Source organism: Oncorhynchus clarkii, chromosome 6 (genome assembly GCF_045791955.1).
Source record: "Oncorhynchus clarkii lewisi isolate Uvic-CL-2024 chromosome 6, UVic_Ocla_1.0, whole genome shotgun sequence".
NCBI classification, from domain to species: Eukaryota; Metazoa; Chordata; class Actinopteri; order Salmoniformes; family Salmonidae; genus Oncorhynchus; species Oncorhynchus clarkii.
The window spans coordinates 32,142,085-32,165,639 of NC_092152.1; the positions used below are offsets into that span (position 1 = coordinate 32,142,085).

At 44.3% G+C, this 23,555-nt stretch overlaps 3 protein-coding genes across 5 annotated transcripts in view; all 3 read right to left on the reverse strand.

The window, feature by feature from the left end:
- Window positions 1-5,255, reverse strand: part of LOC139410992 (pleckstrin homology domain-containing family A member 2-like) — a 29,682-nt gene extending 24,427 nt beyond the window's left edge. The window contains exons 1-2 of one of the 2 annotated variants that reach the window (XM_071156754.1): window positions 5,083-5,255; window positions 3,062-3,226 (exon numbers count right to left, since the gene is read on the reverse strand). In XM_071156754.1, coding sequence (XP_071012855.1) covers window positions 3,062-3,202 — 141 coding nt within the window. In that variant the 5' untranslated portion in view covers window positions 3,203-3,226; window positions 5,083-5,255. The remainder of the gene's footprint in view (window positions 1-3,061; window positions 3,227-5,082) is intronic. The other variant, XM_071156755.1, reaches the window with a different exon arrangement.
- Window positions 5,256-8,098: 2,843 nt separating this feature from the next.
- On the reverse strand, window positions 8,099-11,945 carry LOC139412026 (activin receptor type-1C-like). Its single transcript, XM_071158809.1, has 3 exons — window positions 11,851-11,945; window positions 10,969-11,082; window positions 8,099-8,507 (listed from the first exon to the last, which is right to left on the reverse strand). Exons 1-3 carry the CDS (start codon window positions 11,897-11,899, stop codon window positions 8,290-8,292), a joined length of 381 nt encoding a protein of 126 aa, XP_071014910.1. The 5' UTR covers window positions 11,900-11,945; the 3' UTR covers window positions 8,099-8,289.
- Window positions 11,946-14,352: 2,407 nt separating this feature from the next.
- Window positions 14,353-23,555, reverse strand: part of LOC139410994 (transforming acidic coiled-coil-containing protein 1-like) — a 33,602-nt gene continuing 24,399 nt past the window's right edge. For both annotated transcript variants that reach the window (XM_071156757.1, XM_071156756.1), the window contains exons 3-13: window positions 21,775-22,180; window positions 20,555-20,615; window positions 20,062-20,146; window positions 18,350-18,396; window positions 17,345-17,482; window positions 17,201-17,277; window positions 16,931-16,974; window positions 16,640-16,800; window positions 16,420-16,526; window positions 16,220-16,340; window positions 14,353-16,047 (exon numbers count right to left, since the gene is read on the reverse strand). In XM_071156757.1, coding sequence (XP_071012858.1) covers window positions 15,979-16,047; window positions 16,220-16,340; window positions 16,420-16,526; window positions 16,640-16,800; window positions 16,931-16,974; window positions 17,201-17,277; window positions 17,345-17,482; window positions 18,350-18,396; window positions 20,062-20,146; window positions 20,555-20,615; window positions 21,775-22,180 — 1,316 coding nt within the window. In that variant the 3' untranslated portion in view covers window positions 14,353-15,978. The remainder of the gene's footprint in view (window positions 16,048-16,219; window positions 16,341-16,419; window positions 16,527-16,639; window positions 16,801-16,930; window positions 16,975-17,200; window positions 17,278-17,344; window positions 17,483-18,349; window positions 18,397-20,061; window positions 20,147-20,554; window positions 20,616-21,774; window positions 22,181-23,555) is intronic.

Genomic DNA, 23,555 nt, shown 5'->3' on the forward strand with positions numbered 1-23,555 from the left:
TCAGAGGCAGGTGTTAGTCATTGTCTCTGATTGGGAACCATATTTAGGTAGCCTGGGTTTCACTGTGTGTTTGTGGGTGATTGTCCTTAGTGTCCTGATGTCATTGTTCTGTGTTAGGTTTCACAAGTATAGGCTGTTTCGGTTTTCGTTAAGTTTATTGTTTTGGTAGTGTTTGTGTTTAGTTCGTTTCTTCATTAAACATGGATTGCAATAGACACGCTGCATTTTGGTCCGACTCTCCTTCTCATCAAGAAAACCGTTACACTTACACAGCCTGGAGGTGTGTTTTGGGTCATTTTCCTGTTGAAAAACAAATGATAGACCCACTAAGCGCAAACCAGATGGGATGGCGTATTGCTGCAAAATGCTCTGGTAGCCATGCTGGTTAAGTGTGCCTTGAATTTTTATTAAATCATCTAAAGTGTCACCAGCAAAGCACCCCCACACCTCCTCCTCCACGCTTCATGGTGGGAACCACAAATTTGAAGATCATCCTTTCCCCTACTCTGCGTCTCACAAAGAGGCGGCGGTTGGAACCAAAAATCTGGACTCCAGACCTGGAGTCTAATCTCCAATTTCTCGTGTTTCTTGGCCCAAGCAAGTCTCTTATTATTATTAGTGTGCTTTAGTAGTGGTTTCTTTGTAGCAATTCGACAATGAAGGCCTGATTAACGCAGTCTCCTCTGAACAGTTGATGTGGAGATGTGTCTGTTATTTGAACTCTGAAGCATTTATTTAGGGTGCATTTTCTGAGGCTGGTAACTCTAATGAACTTATCCTCTGCAGCAGAGGTAACTCTGGGTCTTCCTTTCATGTGGCAGTCCTCATGAGAGCCAGTTTCATCATAGCGCTTGATGGTTTTTGCGAATGCACTTGAAGTTCTTGAAATTTTCCAGATTGACTGACCTTCATGTCTTAAAGTGAAGGAAAAGCAGCCAACAAATGCTCAGCACATGTGGGAACTCCTTCAAGAATGTTGGAAAAGCATTCCAAGTGAATCTGACTGAGAAAATGCCAAGAGTGTGCAAAGCAGTCATCAAGGCAAAGGGTGGCTACTTTGAAGAATCTCAAATATATTTTGATTAGTTTAACACTTTTTGATTACTACATGATTCCATATGTGTTATTTCATAGATTTGGTGTCTTCAATACTATTCTAAAATGTAGAAAACAGTAAAACTAAAGAAAAACCCTTGAATGAGTAGGTGTCCAAACTTTTGACTAGTACAGTATACCACACACACACACAGAACGTTTTCAGACCCCTTGACATTTTGTTATGCTACAGCCTTATTTTAAAATTGGTTAAATAGTTTCTCTCCCTCATCAATCTACACACAATACCCATAATGACAAAGCAAAAAGAGGTTTAGAAATGTTTGCAAATGTATAAAAAATAAAAATGGAAAAATCACATTTACATAAGTATTCAGACCCTTTACTCTGTACTTTGTTGAAGCACCTTTGGCAGCGATTACAGCCTAGAGTCTTCTTGGGTATGACGCTACAAGCTTGACACACCTGTTTTTGGGGAGTTTCTCCCATTATTCTCTGCAGATCCTCTCAAGCTCTGTCAGGTTGGATGGGGAGCGTCGCTTCACAGCTTTTTTCAGGTCTCTCCAGAGATGTTCGACTGGGTTCAACTCCGGGCTCTGGCTGGGCCACTCAAGGACATTCAGAGACTTGTCCTGACGCCACTCCTGCGTTGTCTTGGCTATGTGCTTAGGGTTGTTGTCCTGTTGGAAGGTGAACCTTTGCCCCATTCTGAGGTCCTGAGCGCTCTGGAGCAGGTTTTCATCAAGGATCTCTCTGTACTTCGCTCTGTTCATCTTTTCCTCGATCATGACTAGTCTCCCAGTCCCTGCCGCTGAAAAACCTCCCAACAGCACGATGCTGCCGCCACCATGCTTCACCATAGAGATGGTGACGGTTGGCATTCAGGCCAAAGAGTTCAATCTTGTATTCATCAGACCAAATAATCTTGTGTCCCATGGTCTGAGAGTCCTTTAGGTGCCTTTTGGCAAAGTCTAAGCAGGCTGTTATGTGCCTTTTACTGAGGAGTGGCTTCTGTCTGGCGACTCTACCATAGGCCTGATTGGTGGAGTGCTGCAGAGATGGTTTCCCTTCTGGAAGTTTCTCCCATCCCCACAGAAGAACTCTGGAGCTCTGTCAGAGTGACCTTCGGGTCATTGGTCACCTCAATGACCAAGGCCCTTCTCCCCCGATTGCTCAGTATGGCCGGGCGGACAGCTCTAGGAAGGGTGATGGAGGAGGCCACTGTGTTCTTGGTGACATTCAATGCTGCAGACAATTTTTGGTACCCTTTCCCAGATCTGTGCCAACACAATCCTGTCTCTGAGCTCTAAGGACAATTCCTTCAACCTCATGGCTTTGTTTTTGTTCGGACATGCACTGTCAACTGTGGGACCTTATATAGACAGGTGTTTGCCTTTCCAAATCATGTCCAATCAATTGAATTTACCACAGGTAGACAGACTCCAATCAAGTTGTAGAACAGCTGCTCAAGGATGATCAATGAAAACAGGATGCACCCAAGCTCAATTTCAAGTCTCATAGCAAAGGGTGTGAATACTTATGTAAATAAGGTATTTCTGTTTTTAATTTATTTGCAAACATTTCTAAAAATCTGTTTTCGCTCTGTCATTACGGGGTATTGTGTGTAGATTGATGAGGGAAAAAAATTACATTTAATACATTTTAGAATAAGGCTGTAATGTAACAAAATGTGGAAAAAGTCAAGAGGTCTGAATACTTTCTGAATGCCCTGTATATATTTATTTATTTTAACAGTATTGAAAATCATATCGTCGGTATTTCGAAATATACCATTATTACCGTATACCGGGGAATCGCTCAAAGCCTAACAACAAGCACTTATGCAGGCAGAGAGAGAGTTAAAAACCTTCTACTCCCAGTCTCACTTCCTCTACCCTGCTAGCGGCAGAACACACACACTATTTGAACACACTCTGCCTCAGACACATCAGAGGTCATGTGTGTTTGTGCAGGGACTATAATGACTGTGTGTGTGTGTGTGTACCTGGGGGTTGTCCATGTACCACTGCAGTGTGTTGCCCTGTGTGTCCAGTATGAAGTAGCGTCTCTGGAAGCGACTGCTGCCCTCCTTCTCCTCAATATCCAGGAAGCCACACACACGGTTCTGCCTGTCCACGTATGGCATAGTGCTGCCTGCTACCACATATCACTGAGAGATGGAGAGTGGGAGGAGTCTATTTGTAAGGCATTTTGAAATAAATCTTGCATAGTAATGACACAGGCTTCCAATTCTTCAGAAAACCCAAATCCTCTTTTAGAGCAACAGTAACAGTTGGCAGTGAATTTGCCCGAAAGAGAGGAAGAGAGTGAGCAGTCATGTCACACACACACAGCAGTTTTTCATGTGACGTTATTGAGGCAGCCTAGCTAAGCATAAGGCCTCAAGCTGTGCTGCTAACCAGAGGATTCACCACAGCTGGAAATTATAGACTACTAAACAGATCTGCATACAGGCACATTTCATCTGGTCAGATAGATGGGGGGGGGGGGGGGGGGTAGAGAGAGACAAGGGAATGAACATTAGAGGACAACCTAACCTAACTCGTCAGATACTGACATGCTGAGGACTTGACATCATCCTGACTGATGCCTGTCTGTACAGTAGATGCACCTGCCTGGTCACATAAGCATGCTAACACAACTTCTCCTCTGGAACAGCAATATGAAGAACATTTCGTGTTCATTGTGTTGTTAAAGGAAAGAAAGAAATTAACACACACACACACACAGTGCTTTGACATCAGAAAAAGCATCTGTTTCGGGTATTTAGCATAGCAGGAGTGACCAAGTCTGAAATTATATATTGGCATCTATAGCAAACTTTAAGTAGTTCTCAATCTTTACAAGACATGGGACATTTGATGCATTTAAATTTAGCATTACATTATTATTGGGTTAAAAGGGATTCGTGTTTGGTACCATGCTGTCTATGTAGGCCTTATTCGCAGGGCTGGCAAAGTTATTCTATAATTGTTTAACCGACAATTAATGAAAATAACTCTGAACAACAAAAATTGTCTTAATACATGCATTTTAGTAGAAGGGGAGGTTCAACTTTATATTCTAGTAGATATAGTTTACCCAATAGCAGTTTTTCATTTTTACATGAATTGGGTAAAGTTGGTAGTCATTTTACGAGCAGAACGGCATGGTCGGGAGGAGAAGCTTCATTTCCAAAAGTTCAATGTGGTCAAAACCAGTTTTGAGACAGGAGTGTCACCAAGCTGTGATATTCATTAGGCAAGTAGTAGGTCATTTTCAAAAGATGCATCACAAGCTCAAAACAATTAAGACAACAGTGACTATTTGCATGACAATTAATTGTTACCCCAAATTCCAGAATCGTCACAACCCTACTGATTAGTGTGAATCATAAAGTTGTGTTTATTAATGTACAGCTATTATTCTCCAAACAGAATGAGGAGCAGATACAGAGATAGAGGCTACATATGAATACTATAGGAGGGCAATTCCACCGTGCATTCCAACAGTGCAGATGTAATGTTTGGTAACAGAATGACAGCACAAAACATTATTCTGTTTCCAAACTTTGCATCTGCATTGTTCTTCAAGTAAATGTGTTTTTGTAAAAATGTTATGTGGAAAATGTAAAAAATAGTCATTGTGCAGAGTTGCATGGTTTGTTTAGTTCTGCAATCATTGTTTTTTATTTGACAAGTGAAAAATCTGAGTATTAGTGTCACTGTTCTTCCAGAAGGATCAGATCCACGTGGAACCCATCCTGTATCATAGATATGCCTACATTATTATTTGATCAGGTGCTCAGTGGGCTATGTTCTGTAGGCTAGATACTCTGTCAGTTATTTCACTAGTTGTCGACTTGTATAGAGAATAACTATGCCGCCCAATAAAGCATAATTTAGCATCAGGTTGAGATGACATGAAAGTTTAATGCTGAAACGATCTGCCAACCACAACTCTAGGTATGTCTGCCACACCTAGGCTACTCCCCCCAACACACACATACAGACACACAAAACTTACCCGTTTTACTGTTCGGTGTGCGTGCGTCCCAAGTGTCGCAAAGAGTAAAACACGTCTCGTTTAAATCTGTTGTTTCTCTTAGTTGACATCTGTCTACAACCTGAAATATATGCGGCACCCGAACACCGCTGTCAGCTGAGGCTTCTTTCCTGGTAGGGCTCGCGATTAGAATGAACCATTCCCGGAAATGATCTAGTCTCTTGTCGATTTTTGCAGTAGCTACAGTATGAGGAACTGCGTTGACATGAACTCTTGAATTTGTCTGGCTGAAACAAAGAGTTTGGGTAGCCAGACTTCACTGGCGCTGCCGCTGATTTCTCTGTTGTTGACTTTTAGGTTTGAACTGTTTTCATGGCTGTCATTATGTTGGGTCATCAAACATTAATAGCCGTGGTGTAAAGTACCCAAGTAAAAAATACTATCAAGTACTATGTGTTTTTGGGGGGTATCTGTACTTTACTATTTATATTTGTTACTATTTTTTCTTCACTACATTCCTAAAGAAAATAATTAACTTTTTACTCCATACATTTTCCCTGACATCCAAAAGTACTCGTTACATTTTGAATGCTTAGCAGGACAGGAAAAGGGTACAATTCACACGCTTATCAAGGCGCCATCCCTACTGCCTCTGATCTGGCGGCCTCACTAAACACATGCTTCGTTTGTAAATTATGTTGGAGTGTGCCCCCTGGCTTTCTGTAAATTAAAAAAACAATAATATGGCGCCATCTGGTTTGCTTAATATAAGGACTTTGAAATTATTTGTACTTTTACTTTTGGTACTTAGTATATTTTAGCAATTACATTTACTTTTGATACTTAATTATATTTTAATCCAAATACTTTTAGACTTTTACTCAAGTAGTATTTTACTGGGTGACTTTCACTTTTTACTTGAGTCATTTTCTATTAAGGTATCTTTACTTTTACTCAAGTATGACAACTGGGTACTTTTTACACAACTGATTAATAATAGGTGTACCACTCACTTCATAATACACAGGTATGCTTCCTATACATCTGATATACAGTCAAATAGATTGTGTACCGACCTATACTTTATTTAGATAACCTCTAGGCTATTACCAGTACTTGATTTGGACTGAAATAGGTGTAGGTACTCATGTTGGGTGCCGGTACTGTTTGTATTTAGGTGCAGGAGCTCCACAATAGTTTTGGCTAATATTCTATAAGAGGAAAAGGAGCTCAAGCAGCAGAAAATTTGAGGTGGTGTAGCCGGTACCCAGCTCCAGTGAGCACCTGCCCTAGTCAAGCATGGCTATTACATACAGTTGAAGTTGGAAGTTTACATACACTTAGGTTGGAGTCATTAAAACTCGTTTTTCAACCACTCTACACATTTGTTGTTAAGAAACTATAGTTTTGGCAAATCGGTTAGGACATCTACTTAGTGCATGACACAAGTAATTTTCCAACAATTGTTTACAGATTATTTCACTGTATCACAATTCCAGTGGGTCTGAATTTTACTAATACTAATACTCAATACTAATTGAGTGTATGTAAACTTCTGACCCACTGGGAATGTGATGAAAGAAATAAAACCTGAAATAAATCATTATCTACTATTATTCTGACATTTCACATTCTTAAAATAAAGTGTTGATCCTAACTGACCTAAGATGGGGAATTTTTACTAGGATTAAATGTCAGTAATTGTCAACTGAGTTTAAATGTATTTGGCTAAGGTGTATGTACACTTCCAACTTCAACTGTAGGTTAGTTTTACTTGTTCAATACATTTTTAACCATGCATTTATGATAAATTCTCATTAACAGAGTGATATTCTAACCATTTCTCTTTCCTTCTTTCTCCATCTCTCAGCTGGCAGCATCGCTATGGGAACTGGGTCAAAGTCACATCATATGATTCAGAATTTCACCCCCCCTCTCTCCGTCTCTCTCTCCGTCTCTCTCTGCTCAGCTGACTTGTATTTATGACAGAGGAGGGAGAGAGACATGGCCTCAGACGGAGGAGACACTAGGCTAACAGGGAAATAGAAATTACAGTAACAGTATGCTACGGTGCCCAGAGCTACTGTGACTAGCCTAAATGGGGTAGATATTCTGTCTGAATGGGGTGATTGGGGGGTGATTAGCGGGTGCGATCTGTATCCTTGTCTAGACCAGTTGTTCTCTTGTTGGACGAGGGTCCAACTGTCCTTATATGAGCCTTCCCTGCACCAAGTGATTATACAGTCTGTGACAGAGACAGAGAAGAAGTCAGCGTTCACTAAAGACAGACTGGAGGTGTGAGGAGGAAATGTGTGTGTGTGTGTGTGTGTGTGTGTGTGTGTGTGTTCGTGCATGTGTGTGACCTCACGTCCTGTCATGTGGCCTGTAACTAGGTCAGAGGTCACAGAAACTGAGGAGGGAGTCTAAAACTATGGTCTCAACATTTTCCACTGATGCCACCCACTGACAGTCTCTGTAGCACGCTACACACAACAAAACCAACTGCTGAGAGATAGAAAGGAAATGTAAGGGTGTAATAGCATGTTTATTTATAAATAAGTATTGAAGCATAACAATATTAACAATGGACCAACAAGTACCAACATGTCTTTCAGTGTTGAGTTCCTGTTTAATTCATGATGATTGGAGTCTGAAGGCTGAAGAGTGCCCTAGCGTATGTGGTTACTGTGGGAACGAGCCTAACACTAGGCCTACTGGGAGCCCAGCACTAACCAACAGTATCATACATACACACAGGATACCATGGGTGACATTTTAGATCTGCCCCAGGTATAAACATAGTATATACATCTAAAGTTCTAACCCCAGCCTGGCTCACATCCACCCAGAGTCTACTGACACTACAGGAGTTCCATCCTCTCTCTGATCATATCAAACATCTCCGTTTGTACATAAGACTGGTTACGGACACACAACTGTGACAGAGCTGAATCATGCGGAGTGATACATCAGTTCCATCTGTCTTTAAACTTGATTGAATGTGCTTTACTGACCCCCCCCCCCACCACCACCACCACCACCACCACAGGCATCACACACACACTCTTACTAATCCCTGTATGATTCACCAAACCCTAGTTCATCAGTATTCTGCAGACACACTCTGAGGGGATGGATGGATAAATGGTTTCGTGGTAGCGCTGTATGAAATAATGAATACATGGATAGATGGATAGTAAAGGGATGAATGTATTTATGATCATGAGTTTAGAACCTGCTGAGGGCCATGCGGAGCATCAGAGCCCCAAGTAGCAGAGCAGGGCTGGCTCCCAGGGCTCCAGCTGTGTTTTTGTGCTCCCCATGCTGGTGGCCCTTATGAGGCCCGTTGCAGTCATCAGTGAAACAACACTCCATCTTGGCTCCAGAGTTGCCACTGTGGGCCTTATCACAGAATGCTTTGTAGGAGCATGACTTCATCACCGTGTCTGAAACACAGGAGGGAGGGAGGGAGGAGAGAGGAGTGTGAGGAAAGGAGAAAGGGGAGAGAGGAGTGTGGAAGAAGGGAGAGAGAGAGGAGAGAGGAGTGGAGAAGGGAGGGAGAGTGAGAGGAAAGATGTGAGGAATTACATTTTTTTTTGTTTTACAGCTTTTCATCTACATATACATACATTGTACATACACGGTGCTTTTATATACAGCAATCACACAACTCTTTTCTTTACAACATTTTGATTTAACTAGGCAAGTCAGTTAGTGGCAGGTAGCCTAGTGGTTAGCATGTTAGGCCAGTAACCGTAAAGGTTGCTGGATCGAATCCCAGAGTTGACAAGGTAAAAATCTGTCTTTCTGCCCCTGAACAAGGCAGTTAACCCACTGGTCCCCGGTAAGCTGTCATTGCAAATAAGAATTTGTTCTTAACTGACTTGTCTAGTTAAATAAATTATTTACAATGACGGCCAAACCCGGACAACGCTGGGCTGCCCTATAGGACTCCCAATTGTGGTTGATAAAGACTGCTGGGAATTTATCCAGAATCCTGAGAGATGATGACACAGTGATTACAGGGCACTGCGAGGGAGAACTACTGCTGACAAAAGAGAGAAATACGTACACATGTACTCTATAATGTCCGCGGTCATTGATTTAGTGTGTTAAATAGTATAGTAGCTTGAAGACTTGTGTTTATTTAGCTTTAAAATCGGTTTTGTACAAGATGTGTTCGTGTCAGTTCCACAGTAGCTAGAACACCGACAATATACAATTGAAGTCTAAAAAGTATACCTTGCGGATCTTTGCGGAATTTAATATTTTTGCAATCCAATCATTTCAGATCTACAGAAGTGTCTATAGGAGGCAGGGTCTAGGGGGTCGATGTGGATTTCGGCACTTGTACATCTGTGCTCTACTTTCTGCTGTGTATAGTCAAAGATAGTTCATCTGTGTTGTTTTCAATTGGAGAAAATTAATCATAGTACCGTGTTCTAGCAGGTATTTGCATATTTCAAAAGTGCACATGTGCTATAACTCAATTCGCCCTTGCACTTCTTGTAAACAATACAATTTGTAGAAACGTTGGCAAAGGGTAACATCTACAAAACGTAGTGCACTCTGTTCTTAACAGATTTTAGTTTTGGGAACAGAAACCTGAATTGAGAGCTTTCCTTAGATGACAAAATCTGCAGAATGTTGGCCCAGTTCTCTCTCGCGCCATATTCCCCCACTGCAGACCACTGGGCTTCCTCTCTCGCGCCATATTCCCCCACTGCAGACCACTGGGCTTCCTCTCTCGCGCCCTATTCCCCCACTGCAGACCACTGGGCTTCCTCTCTCGCGCCCTATTCCCCCACTGCAGACCACTGGGCTTCCTCTCTCGCGCCATATTCCCCCACTGCAGACCACTGGGCTTCCTCTCTCGCGCCATATTCCCCCACTGCAGACCACTGGGCTTCCTCTCTCGCGCCATATTCCCCCACTGCAGACCACTGGGCTTCCTCTCTCGCGCCATATTCCCCCACTGCAGACCACTGGGCTTCCTCTCTCGCGCCATATTACCCCACTGCAGACCACTGGGCTTCCTCTCTCGCGCCATATTACCCCACTGCAGACCACTGGGCTTCCTCTCTCGCGCCATATTCCCCCACTGCAGACCACTGGGCTTCCTCTCTCGCGCCATATTCCCCCACTGCAGACCACTGGGCTTCCTCTCTCGCGCCATATTCCCCCACTGCAGACCACTGGGCTTCCTCTCTCGCGCCATATTCCCCCACTGCAGACCACTGGGCTTCCTCTCTTGCGCCATATTCCCCCACTGCAGACCACTGGGCTTCCTCTTCGCACCATATTTGGTGGAGAGTGGAAGTTCAACCGGATGCTTCAGATGTATACTGCTGGTGAAACATATGGCTCCTTGTTCAATCTGTGGTGTAGTGCTGATGGTGGTGACACAGAGTTTCTAAACCCAGACCAAGTCAGTGGGAGAAGTAAAACATTCTTCCTTAGTTGTTCATTTTCTCGAAATCTAAAGGCACAACCTATGTTCGAGGCAATTTCGTAAGTAGTCAATGTTATTTCTCCAACCTTGTGAAAGTGACACTGAAACGTTTTCATTTTCGTCAAAACAACTTTATATCGAAGGAGTGAGTGCCTTTGATTTGATGGCCTCTGCACAGGCGCAGCTCAGCACGAGACAACCGTTGGACCGGTGACGTGTTTCTATGTATGAGGCTACCTAACCAACGTCGCCTTGACATCGCCTACAGGTGTGATCAGGGATTTCTAAATGGAGAAGCAGTTTCAGCCTATCTTCACACTGTACTGTCATTGGTGGCGCTGTCCTACACTACAGTCAGGAAAATCAACTGACTCCTAGAACTAGCCTGACATCTAGTGGTAGAAAATAATACTGCATGCTTTGGTAATAAAATTAATTTATGGGTGTGTACTCACTCTGTCCTGTGATGGTGGAGCAGGCGTCAGCGAATTGAGGGCAGGTGGTGGATCCTTGTTTAGTACAATCATCCTCATTGGACGCTACGCATGAGTGACACTTCAGTGCGTGACCTTTACACATGGAACAGGAGAGAACGTCTGAGATGAGACTAAGCAGCATGTACCAACACACACAGACAGAAAGACTAGCAATCCCTCTGCAAGAAGGTTGGATTGATGCTACCTCTCAACATAACCCTAAATCTCAGTCTCAACATGCACACATTGTCCCTGAGTAACCGGGAGCCCATAAATACAAACTAATAACTGATAATGTACAGAGCATCTCCAAAGCTGTGTCTGTGACCTAACCAGGAATGACCCTGTCCATATGATCTGTCAACCCCTCTGGCTTTTATGAACAAATAAGAGCACACTGAAACCCACTGTCAGCCGGTCAGACAGAGAGACAGACACAGATAAGTAAACAGAGCCCTTCACTAGCACTTCAAGGCACAACCCTTACCATTATGATGACTTAAACAAAATATACTGAAACCTGACCCCCTGGTACATTTAGGGTTAGTGTTGACCTATGGCTAGGGCTAGTGTTGACCTACGGTTAGTGTTAGCATCAGTTACTCTCATTGTGTCCCAAACTCTTCCGTGAATTATGTGATCCAACTAAAAGCTCTTGACATTTTGTTTGCCACCCACCAGATAAACACAACATTTCTAACCTGATTACATCGTTTAACAATGACCCAGTAAAGACTATATAATACAGACCCACCGTTTAGAGTCAGAGCCCCCTTCAAAAAGTCCTTATAACCCCTTAAAACCCTGAACCCCCTCTAGTTGATCCAATAACCCTGCTACTATATGAACAAGGGTACTTACTGTGGCAGGCCAGGCATACCAACATCAGCAGAGCCAGGACAGTCTTCATAGTGCTGGAGTGGGAGCAGAGAGGAGGTAAACGCAGAGGAGAGAAAAGAGAATGGGATCAGAGAGGAGGTAAACGCAGAGGAGAGAAAAGAGAATGGGGGCAGAGAGGAGGTAAAACACAGAGGAGAGAAAAGAGAATGGGAGCAGAGAGGAGGTAAACGCAGAGGAGAGAAAAGAGAATGGGGGCAGGGGTGTCTTGGGGGCAATAACATCTTAGCCCTAATCCCCATCAACCCTGCACACCCAGCACCCTTTGTTATTGTGTTAATGAGCTTACCCAGGGTAGCTTTGACAGGGTCAGGTATACTGTCAGTACTGTTGCCTGTACTGTATTCACTCACTTACCTTTGCAGTCAGCACCCCCCCCCCCCCCCCTCCCTACAGAATGCTGTCTTAGTGATCAGATAAATAATGCAACCACACTGGGGTTATCACAGACCAGTCACACCAACTACAGGGAAATTCAACCTAAAATGTGTCACTCACATGTGCTTGCCCTCTAACATCCATTTCACAGTATGTACAGTGGGGTAAAAAAGTATTTAGTCAGCCACCAATTGTGCAAGTTCTCCCACTTAAAAAGATGAGGCCTAATTTTCATCATAGGTACACTTCAACTATGACAGACAAAATGAGGAAAAGAAATCCAGAAAATCACATTGTAGGATTTTTAATGAATTTATTTGCAAATTATGGTGGAAAATAAGTATTTGGTCACCTACAAACAAGCAAGAGTTCTGGCTCTCACAGATATGTAACTTCTTCTTTAAGAGGCTCCTCTGTCCTCCACTTGTTACCTGAATTAATGGCACCTGTTTGAACTTATCAGTATAAAAGACACCTGTCCACAACCTCAAACAGTCACACTCCAAACTCCACTATGGCCAAGACCAAAGAGCTGTCAAAGGACACCAGAAACAAAATTGTAGACCTGCACCAGGCTGGGAAGACTGAATCTGCAATAGGTAAGCAGCTTGGTTTGAAGAAATCAACTGTGGGAGCAATTATTAGGAAATGGAAGACATACAAGACCACTGATAATCTCCCTCGATCTGGGGCTCCACACAAGATCTCACCCCGTGGGGTCAAAATTATCACAAGAACGGTGAGCAAAAATCCCAGAACCACACGGGGGGACCTAGTGAATGACCTGCAGAGAGCTGGGACCAAAGTAACAAAGCCTACATCAGTAACACACTACGCCTCCAGGGACTCAAATCCTGCAGTGCCAGACGTGTCCCCCTGCTTAAGCCAGTACATGTCCAGGCCCGTCTGAAGTTTGCTAGAGAGCATTTGGTTGATCCAGAAGAAGATTGGGAGAATGTCATATGGTCAGATGAAACCAAAATATAACTTTTTGGTAAAAACTCACCTCGTCAATGTTTGGAGGACAAAGAATGCTGAGTTGCATCCAAAGAACACCATACCTACTGTGAAGCATGGGGGTGGAAACATCATGCTTTGGGGCTGTTTTTCTGCAAAGGGACCAGGACGACTGATCCGTGTAAAGGAAAGAATGAATGGGGCCATGTATCGTGAGATTTTGAGTGAAAACCTCCTTCCATCTGCAAGGATATTGAAGATGAAACGTGGCTGGGTCTTTCAGCATGACAATGATCCCAAACACACCGCCCGGGCAACGAAGGAGTGGCTTCGTAAGAAGCGTTTCAAGGTCCTGGAGTGGCCTAGCCAGTCTCCAGATCTCAACCCCATAGAAAATCTTTGGAGGCAGTTGAAAGTCTGTGTTGCCCAGCAACAGCCCCAAAACATCACTGCTCTAGAGGAGATCTGCATGGATGAATGGGCCAAAATACCAGCAACATTGTGTGAAAACCTTGTGAAGACTTACAGAAAACGTTTGACCTCTGTCATTGCCAACAAAGGGTATATAACAAAGTATTGAGAAACTTTTGTTATTGACCAAATCATTATTTTTCACCATAATTTGCAAATAAATTCATTAAAAATCCTACAATGTGATTTTCTGGATTTTTTTTCTCATTTTGTCTGTCATAGTTGAAGTATACCTATGATGAAAATTACAGGCCTCTCTCATCTTTAAGTGGGAGAACTTGCACAATTGGTAGCTGACTAAATACTTTTTTGCCCCACTGTGAGTCTGCGTGCATGTGTCTTCATCTCTGTGTCACACAGAGGACATAATTGTGTCAGGGGATGTTAGCTCTGAGAATAAGAGGATAAAGCCGACATGGTGACGCCTTTCACACTCTTCTCTGTTCGGCTGTTAGTCCAGGGCTAGACTACGGTTCACTCTGGCAGAGACCGAGGATTCAGTTAAGTCAGTGCTTGTAGCTGTGATGTCAGACCCAATCTGTCTAGCTGTGATGTCAGACCCGTCCTCTGAAGCTGTGATGTCAGACCATACCTGTGAAGCTGTGATGTCAGACCATACCTGTGAAGCTGTGAACAGAGAAACTCTCCTGCACACAGAAGCCATGAGAACACACTCCTTTATTACTGCAATCTTGTTTACTCAGGACACACTGCATATACCGTATTAGTCAACATAGTCAGTATAGCTGTACTTTTCTTATTACCACTTCACAAATAATGACAATTCAAAAAAAGAGATCGGTGACACGTTTAAAAAAAACAATGTTTAACGAAACCGTCAGTGACGCTGGAAGCAACGCAACTGCAGAATGGCGCAAAAATGTGCATGATAGAGACGGCTGTCAACGAATCAGCATTCAGGGCTGGAACCACCCAGTTTATAATGCATCTTGTACAACTATGGTCGTCCACAGAGCAGTATGGCGGAGAGGGAACAAGTACTGTGAGGCGGTGTGACGAGCATTTAACACAACCAGTTCAGCTGGGACCAGTTCAGCTGGGACCAGTTCAGCAGTGAATAAGAGAAACGTTATCTTTCTATGCCACTAAATAGGTGCTGCAGTAAAACACACTGGACGTGTCCCAAAGGGCACCCTATTCCCTATATAGTGCACTACATTGGCCCGGGGTCAATGGGAGCTCAAGTAACCCTGGAACAGTTCCCTCTACCGCCATGTCATAACGTTTCACACCTGGACACTACAGGTGCTGTGCATGTCAGTGGCCAGAGGGGAACATGAGCAGGATATTCTGAGCATTTTTTAAAATTCTGAACTAAAAATAACAGCCACAGTCATTCAAACACTTCCAGTTTACAGTATGCTTGAACATATACAAAATAGATAGTCTTTGTATTAAATTCACCATTTCCAGATTGGGTAACCGAGTATTCTACTCTCTGCTCCAACACACTGGCCTGAGACAAACACTAACCAGGTGGAGTTTAGGACAGCGAGGAATCCTCCCCTGTGCAGTTATGCTGGAGGTGATCTAAACCTGTCCAAGACCACACAGAGCAGACTATAGAGTAGACCTACAGCCCCTCCTCCACTGCTAACACAAGGCCTCATTACAAACAGGAGAAGCGCTTTATACTTTCCAGGACAACGCCCCACACGACCCCTATCAATAGCAGTGCATCCTAAACCCTATGTCCATATCCCCCCCCCCCCCCCCTGTAATAGTGTAGTCATACAGAAGGGTCAAACACAGCTCACCCCTGACCGCTAACTGTCCTAGAGCGCGTCTACCTGGTCCCACCCTAGTCTCCTAGTGTTCAGAATAAATATGTACAGTACATCTCAGCCAGGGTGTTTATATACACAATCTATTAATAAGTGCTCCACAAAATGTTATCGTCAGGTAAATAAGCCCAAATCTATGCAATGCCTAGACAGCACATTATATTTGTTACAGGACAGAGCGACAGATGGAGGGAGTAAGGGATTTGGTCTTGCATGGCGAAAATGACCAAAACAAAAACAGTCCACATGTAACAATCTCTGGCTCAAATGACACCCTATTCTCCACAGGGTACACTACTCAAAAGAAAATGGGTTATCATATGACATCGGACCAGTACAGCAGCATTAGAGGCAGACGCCCCAAGGGAAAACAGAACTGCTCATTGGCTGGATGCATGCACAGGGCAGAGTATGCCATAGGTTGTAGGCAGGGATTTCTCGGCGGATCAAGATTGAATGATTTGGACGTATGGAATCTGTCTCAGTCTGTTCTGCCCATCTTGGCGATGAGCTCGTCACAGATCTTGGTGAGCTCCTCGATTTCCTCAGCCTGTGACAAGATGGAAGATCACGTCAGGGAGATTCAAAACTAAGATCTGGTTAGCAAAAACACATGTAGGGCAAGCAACCTTCTGTTTACATGTAGAATTTGTGTTGCACTTTACTTTATGCTATAGGGCTAGCAAAAGGCATTAGCATGTAGCATTTGTGTTGTGCGTTACCTTCTGCTGCAGGGCTCTCTCCAGAGAGTCCACCCTCATCTGCTCCTTCCTCAGGCTGGCGGTCAGAGCAACACTCTCAGAGCTGGCCTTGCTGCGTACCTGGGCTATGTCCTGATTAGCCCTGAGGGGGGGAATAGGGTAGATGTTTCATTGGTTGGTACGTAGTCACAGACCACTGTGTGTAGTGTGCGTAATCATACTTGTCTAGTTTCTCCTCGGCGTGGAGTTTGAGCGTCTGGTATCTCTGCTCCTCCTGCTTGACTCTGGCCAGATACTCCTGAGCACACTTCTTCAGCACCTCCTCATTCTACACGCACACAAATGGTAGAACAACCACATTCCACATACAGAACATACGTCAAATGTGCTTAAAGACTAATGATACTCAGGTCAGACTATTCTTGACCCTCGAACTCTGACCTTCTTGAAGCCGTCCAGGGTGCTCTTCATGTTCTCATAGCGGCGGAACATGTCAGACAGCGAGCGCTCTACCGAGTTCAGGTCCGCTAGCGCCAACTCCTTCTCCATGGTTACAGCCTGCAAAGACTTCTGGGCGCTCAGGGTGTTGCGCTGTTCGTCCTCTGAACGAGAGAGAGTTCACGCGGACGGGTCATTTTACGATTCCGTGCATCAACGCCACCACTACACTGGGTATACCTGTCATTTTACGGAGAGGAATGTTTGAAGAGGTTGGTTGACCGAGCCACTCACCAATCATCTGGGCGATGGTCTTCTCATACTCTGCCACAATTTTCCTGTGAGAGGAGGAACGGCTACTGATGAGTCTATACTAGCTAACCCTCAGTCTGTTCACTGCTCAGCACACAATCATATGATTACTAGCCTCAAAGTACAGTTCAGGTGAATGGTACATGCGAGTAGGGTTGCAAAATTACTGTAACTTTCAATAACCGGGATTTCTGGAAAACCAGTGAATTTATTGAAAGTTCCAGGAATTTTGTAACCCTACATGTGAGTTACCTCATCTCCATGACTTCCTGTCTGCTGTCCTCATACTTTCTCATCCAGTCACTGGCCTCCGTCTCCTTAGTGATGATCTGACACAGGAAACAGTTATTACTGTGTTACCCTGTGTGAGTGTGTGCGGTCTATTTTTTAACCTACCTCCTCTCTGATAAGGGTGAGAACAGCCATTTTCTCCTCCTCGCTGATGCAAATGGCGTCTAGAACCTCACTTCCTGTCTTCTTCTGCGTGTTACTTCCTCCCAGCTTGGCGTTCTTCAGCTGGCAGGGGTCCTCATACTGCGGAGGAGAGAGGAGTTCCAGAAGTACCTGACTAGATGTTAGAATCAATTGACCCAAACCCTGATTTAGTCACAATGTCAACTGTGGCCTGTAGCATTGGATACTCTGAATGTTTCTGGGTGTGGCAGACTGGTTTAAACAGTTTGTTTATAGGTCATTTCCATCTGTGTGTTTCACTCAATAAACAGATTATAGTAGTGTTTGTCAGAGCCCTATACAGACAATCACTTCTGTATTGGCTCTGCCTTCAGCATGCCTACTCTGGTGCTCTGAGAGGACGGGGGGCTAGAAGTTTAGGTCTTGTTCCTCATTGCCGGAGCTAAGGGTAGTTATTTCCATCTCTTTCGCTAGCCCTCCCCCTCCTCTTATCCTTCCCTGGATTATAACTCACTCATAATATCCTAATCCTAATCATCTCAAGCCCTCTATCACCTGAGAAGCTGGAGATGACAGACAGGCTGAGGAGCCTGTGGTCAGTTCATGTTCAGACAGTGTGGGAGTAAAGCTACCATGGTAGTGTAATGTGCTACTGTGGTAGGCACCAGGTAGCCTAGAAGACTAATCAAGCCAGTCACCATTACAGCGGGCCAGATAGCTCCTCAACATCACTGAACACAGCTGTAATCCACTACATCTACTAAAACATGAAGAGAATGATTGTTAACACTCTACAGTAGCATCATGGCCATAATCTGTTTTCAGAGAAAAGGGTTTAATACAGCTGGCTCACTGGTGGCGCCATCTAGTGGTCACCAAGGGGAGCACATGATTGACAGAACTGTCATTTCCAGGTCCGGATCTGAAGTGGACCAAACTCTCACTGGGCTATATGGGACTGTTAACAGGGCATGTTAGTGTACTCACCATAGAACAGCAGTCTGACTCCTCTGGTCTGGATGACACATTCAGCTCTGGAAGAGAACATCACATCAAACCTTAAATTCTTATTTACAATGACGGCCTACCCGGCCAAACCCTACCCCGGACGACGCTGGGCCAATTGTGCGTTGCCCTTTGGGACTCCCCAACACGGCCAATTGTGATGCAGTCTGGAATCGAACCAGGGTCTGTAGTGGCACCTCTAGCACTAAGATGCAGTGCCTTAGACCCCTGCGCCATTCAGGAGCAGCGGTCTATCCCACACTGTATTCTCAAAAGGAACTATGTTATATTCTGTTCTGTTATTTTTCTATTCTTATCTGACTCCAACCACTGGGAGCTCCATGTACTGCTGCTGTGTAACCAGGAGGGTGCAGTGTATACCTGCAGCTCAGAGGGCATGATGACACTTGTCTCATAATAAATAAACTCCTAAGATGACAGACAAAATCTACCATATACTTCTCCCCAGACTAGACAGAACTGAAAAGAGAACAGAGCAAAACGGACAACATAAGGCCAACTCAGCTCCGGAGAAAAGAACACAGCTACAGTAGAAGTGTCACATGCAGCCTGAGGGACTATTGATCGGGTACAGTCTGTCTGCTTCCTGTCACACTAATGGGGTTCTGCTTATTGGCTCATACACAGACCTACCAGTCATACACAACAACAAGCTGCATGAGTCATATACAGTAGGTCTAGTGGTCGAGTCAGCTGAGGGATGGAGGGAGCCCAAATCAGAGCATAGGAACACGCAGCTTCAAATGAAGCAATTGTGGATGTGGACAATTCAAGTTACTAATTCAAATTAAACTGTCACACGCGCCAAATACAACAAGTGTAGATCTTACCGTGAAATGCTTACAAGCCCTTAACCAACAGTGCAGTTCAAGTTAGAGCAAAGAAAATATTTACCAAAAAAAACAATAATAAAAAGTAACAATAAAGAGGCTACATACAGGGGGTACCGGTACTGAGTCAATGTGCGGGGGTACAGGTTAGGCAAGGTAATTTGTACATGTACAGTTGAAGTCAGAAGTTTACAAACACTTAGGTTGGAGTCATTAAAACACGTTTTTCAACCACTCCACAAATTTCTTGTTAACAAACTATAGTTTTGGCAAGTCGGTAAGGACATCTACTTTGTGCATGACACAAGTAATTTTTCCAACAATTGTTTATGGAGATCATTTCACTTATAATTCACTGTATTACAATTCCAGTGGGTCAGAAGTTTAAATACACTAAGTTGACTGTGCTTTTAAACAGATTGGAAAATTTCAGAAAATGATGTCATGGCTTTAGAAGCTTCTGATATTGGAGGTGTACCTGTGGATGTATTTCAAGGCCTACCTTCAAACTCAGTGCCTCTTTGCGTCCTTGGGAGCAATTTCAAAATGCCTGAAGGTACCACGTTCATCTGTACAAACAATAGTACGCAAGTATAGACAAAACCGCCATAAAAAAGCCAGTCTATGGTTTGCAACTGCACATGGAGACAAAGATCGTATTTTTTGGAGAAATGTCCTGTGGTCTGACGAAACGAAAATAGAACTGTTTGACCATAATGACTATTGTTATGTTTGGAGGAAAAAGGGGGACAACAATGACCTTCCCTGTGATATTGATTTACCAACACATGGGTTCACACACAATGATGTTGGGTGTGTCTGATCCCCTTATTCTTCACTCACCGTTGTGGTCTCCATCTGCTCCGAGTCCTGTTGTGCTGGCTAGCTTCTCCTCATCTGTAGCATGACCTTTGCGATGGTCGTTGTCCTACAGACAGGGAGGGACAGACGGTCAGAGACATTCTCATCCGTCTAATTGGACAGGCTCCCTTCTCGCCCGGTTGCCGTGCCAGAGCAGGCCTGACATGTGCCTAGGGCTGAGGTAAAGTAAGAGGACAGGGCTCTCAGAGAGAAATGTGTACAGTGACCACGGTCATGGTCAGGTACACAGAGGAAAGGTACCAGCGGGAGAAACACTACACTAACACGCATACAGACACACACAAAATGTGATTCAATGACCAAGGACAGCGATACACACACACTTATCTGGAGTACTTAAAATCATTCTTTTAAAAAAATGAGGTAAATAAAGTTAGCTGTCTTTATGAGTAAAGGTGTGAAGAGGAGTACAGCATTTCCTGTTTGAGAAGCTGGTAAAAACATTAACCATTACCTCTCCTCTGGTGTTCTGTAATGGAGTCTGGTTGTCCAGCTTCTTCACTTTACAGGAGTTCCTGAAGACAAAGAGCACTGAGGTCAGACCTTATGCGAACCCTAACCAGATCATCGCTGACCCACCAACCATGTGTGTCTGGGACAGCAGCCAGACCCAAAAGTAGCAGAGTCCTATTGTCAGTGTGCTCCATCTCCCGGCCTCTAGGTCACCAGGCTGCTCGTTATGGCGCACACCTGTCACCATCGTTAAGCACACCTGCGCGTCATCAGACTCACCTGGACTCCATCACTTCCCTGATTACCTTCCCTATATATGTCACTCCCTTTGGTTCCTTCCCCAGGTGTAATTGTTTCTGTGCGTTGGTTGTGGTTCTTGGTTTGTATTTAGTTGGGTTTATTTATTAAAACACTCACTCCCTGAACTTGCTCCCCAGCGCACATCGTTACACCTAGGATATTAGGAGAAACTGAAACAATGTTGCTGTTCCTGAGTATATAGAGAGTACAGTAGGAAGAATGGAGAGAATGCAGACTATAATCAGACCGCATTCTGTGCTTTCTCTGTTGAGTTGCTTTGTACATATGTGCTGCTAAATTACTAAATGAAAGCAGAGAGCAGATTAATGAAACCGGCTGTTGCCTCACCAGACTACTACACAGAGCATGATTACGCTTGAACAGAGAGTATTGTTAAGTTTCTGTAGACTAGAGTATTGTGAGGTTCTCCCTCTCTCTGAGGTGAGGTAGTGATAATGTAACAGGCTCTGAGATCGACTAGCCCTGCCTGAGAGAATCTGATGACCAAACGGTTATGGTTAAGTCTATCTCCATGCGTCAACCTGACACCGCACTAAAGAAGTCTAGCCAGGGCTGCTCTGACTGCAGTGAGTCGTGGTGTGGGCGAACATGTATGGAGGGCAGGGAGAGGGGAGACACAGAGGCAGGGGATGTGGTCAAGGTTTAGTGGCGGGCCAACAGAGACAGGACAGTATTCTGTACTTACAGCATCATACATAGTAAACAGACCTGGTCAGCAGTCCTCATGCCACACAGAAATAGACTCAGAGACAGGTGAAGGACAGAGAGACATTGGAGTGTGGGGGAGACATGAGAGGAGGGGGGATGATTGGTTGAGGAAGGGAGAGATAAGATCATGTGATTGTATGCTAAGTGGTCAGGCATGTGTAAGATAAGATGTCTTATGTGAGTGTTACTCACGTGATGTCCGTGCTCATCCTAGGTGACTGTCTGTCTGAGTCCGGTCTGTCCAGTTCAGGGGTCAGGCTTTTGGGGTCAGAGTTCATGTTGCCGTTGGGGTCATAGGTGATAGGAGAAATGTCATCAACCTCTGCGGGGTCAGGGAAGTTGTGGACAGGGAGCGAGGCAGGGCGTAGGGCACGGGGCTGGGGCAGAGGGGACGGGGAGAGACCATCTCCTTCTCCAGGTCTTGAGATCAACCTCAGGTTCAGGTTCTGGTCTAAACCTGCTCCACTCAGAGGGGAGGAGCTATTGAGGTTGTTTAGGGCATCTTGGACTTCCTGTAGGGACGTGGGATAAACATCCTGATTGGAGTTTCTGTCCAGGACGAGGCGGGGCGTCAGCTGTCCGACATCTCTGGTGAGGACTGAAGAGAGGTGGAGTTAGTATCACGCTGGAGAGAAGCAAGACAACAACCTTTCTTTAAAAGTGACACCAATAATGATGCTATGTCAACAACAACAAAAACAACAACAGACATTTTAGCAGCAAATACATCTTGGATTTATCTTTGTATGGTTTTCTTGTTTCAGATAATACACTACAGGAAATGCACATCTCTCTTTTCACTCGCTCTCTCTTCACCACTCTCTCTATAGCTCTTTTCTCTTTAGGATATTCTCTCTGTGGGAGCTCAGTTCCCAGTGCATCAGGATGAAAAACATCTCTGGAATCGGACGGAGTATCGTAACTCTAAGTCCTATAGCGGCTCAAAACACAGGGAACACTTAAAGCACTGCAGGTCAGCCTCAGTCCGTGCCTAGTTAAAAGCGTGACTAGCTGAGCTGCAGCTTGTGGACTGAGCTATGTTTGAATGGCCTCTCACTTCCTGTTAGAACAATCAGAATGGCTCCTAACTTCCTGCTAGAATGCTAAGAATGATCCCTTACAATGGTCCCTGCGTCAACAAAAACCTTGTCAACAGCAAACACACACACACACACACACACACACACACACACACACACACACACACACACACACACACACAATGCTCCTTTCCCTAAGAGCACAATAATGCTTTGAGTGTATGTTTAGCTCAGAATCCTGTTGTGTTTACAACAGCTGACGGCGATGCTCTTAACATGCTGCTGTTCTCTGGGGTCTGGGGCTGCTCAATTCAATCTGGGCTGACACTGCTGAGAGAGTAGAGGCTCTAGCCCAGTGTGTGTGTTTAAGTCAGGGTTGCTGACTCATGCTGCTGTACAGTGAGCTCTCTGTTATAGAGAAATCCAGCACAAAGCCCAGGAACGCAGAACAGTGTAACTACACTGCAATGCACACACACACACACACACACACACACACACACACACACACACACACACACACACACACACGTGATATTGCTCAATGCTCTCTCTTTTTCTAGGGTGTGTCAGATCTGTTGTGTTGTGTTCAGCACTTATAACATCCATGATTTGTATGATCGATTGCACAGTCTGTTTTGTTGATAGGTTGTTATCGAAAATCACTGGGTGATTTGGTTGTTCTATTTCTGTTGTATGTGAGATGCTACCACAGATTATCCATTACATTGACCAGATACTCTAATGGCCACTCTAACAATGAAAATGTCTTAAAAAATGGAAGGCAGTCAGGAGGCAGGATCAGTGGGACCATTCTAGCCCATGAGAAGGCAGATACGTGTGTGAACAACAGGCTAAATGGTTTCCACTAGTTACCATAGCATCAAAGGCAAAATTGGCTATATCATAAACATCAAAACAAATTAGCGTTTT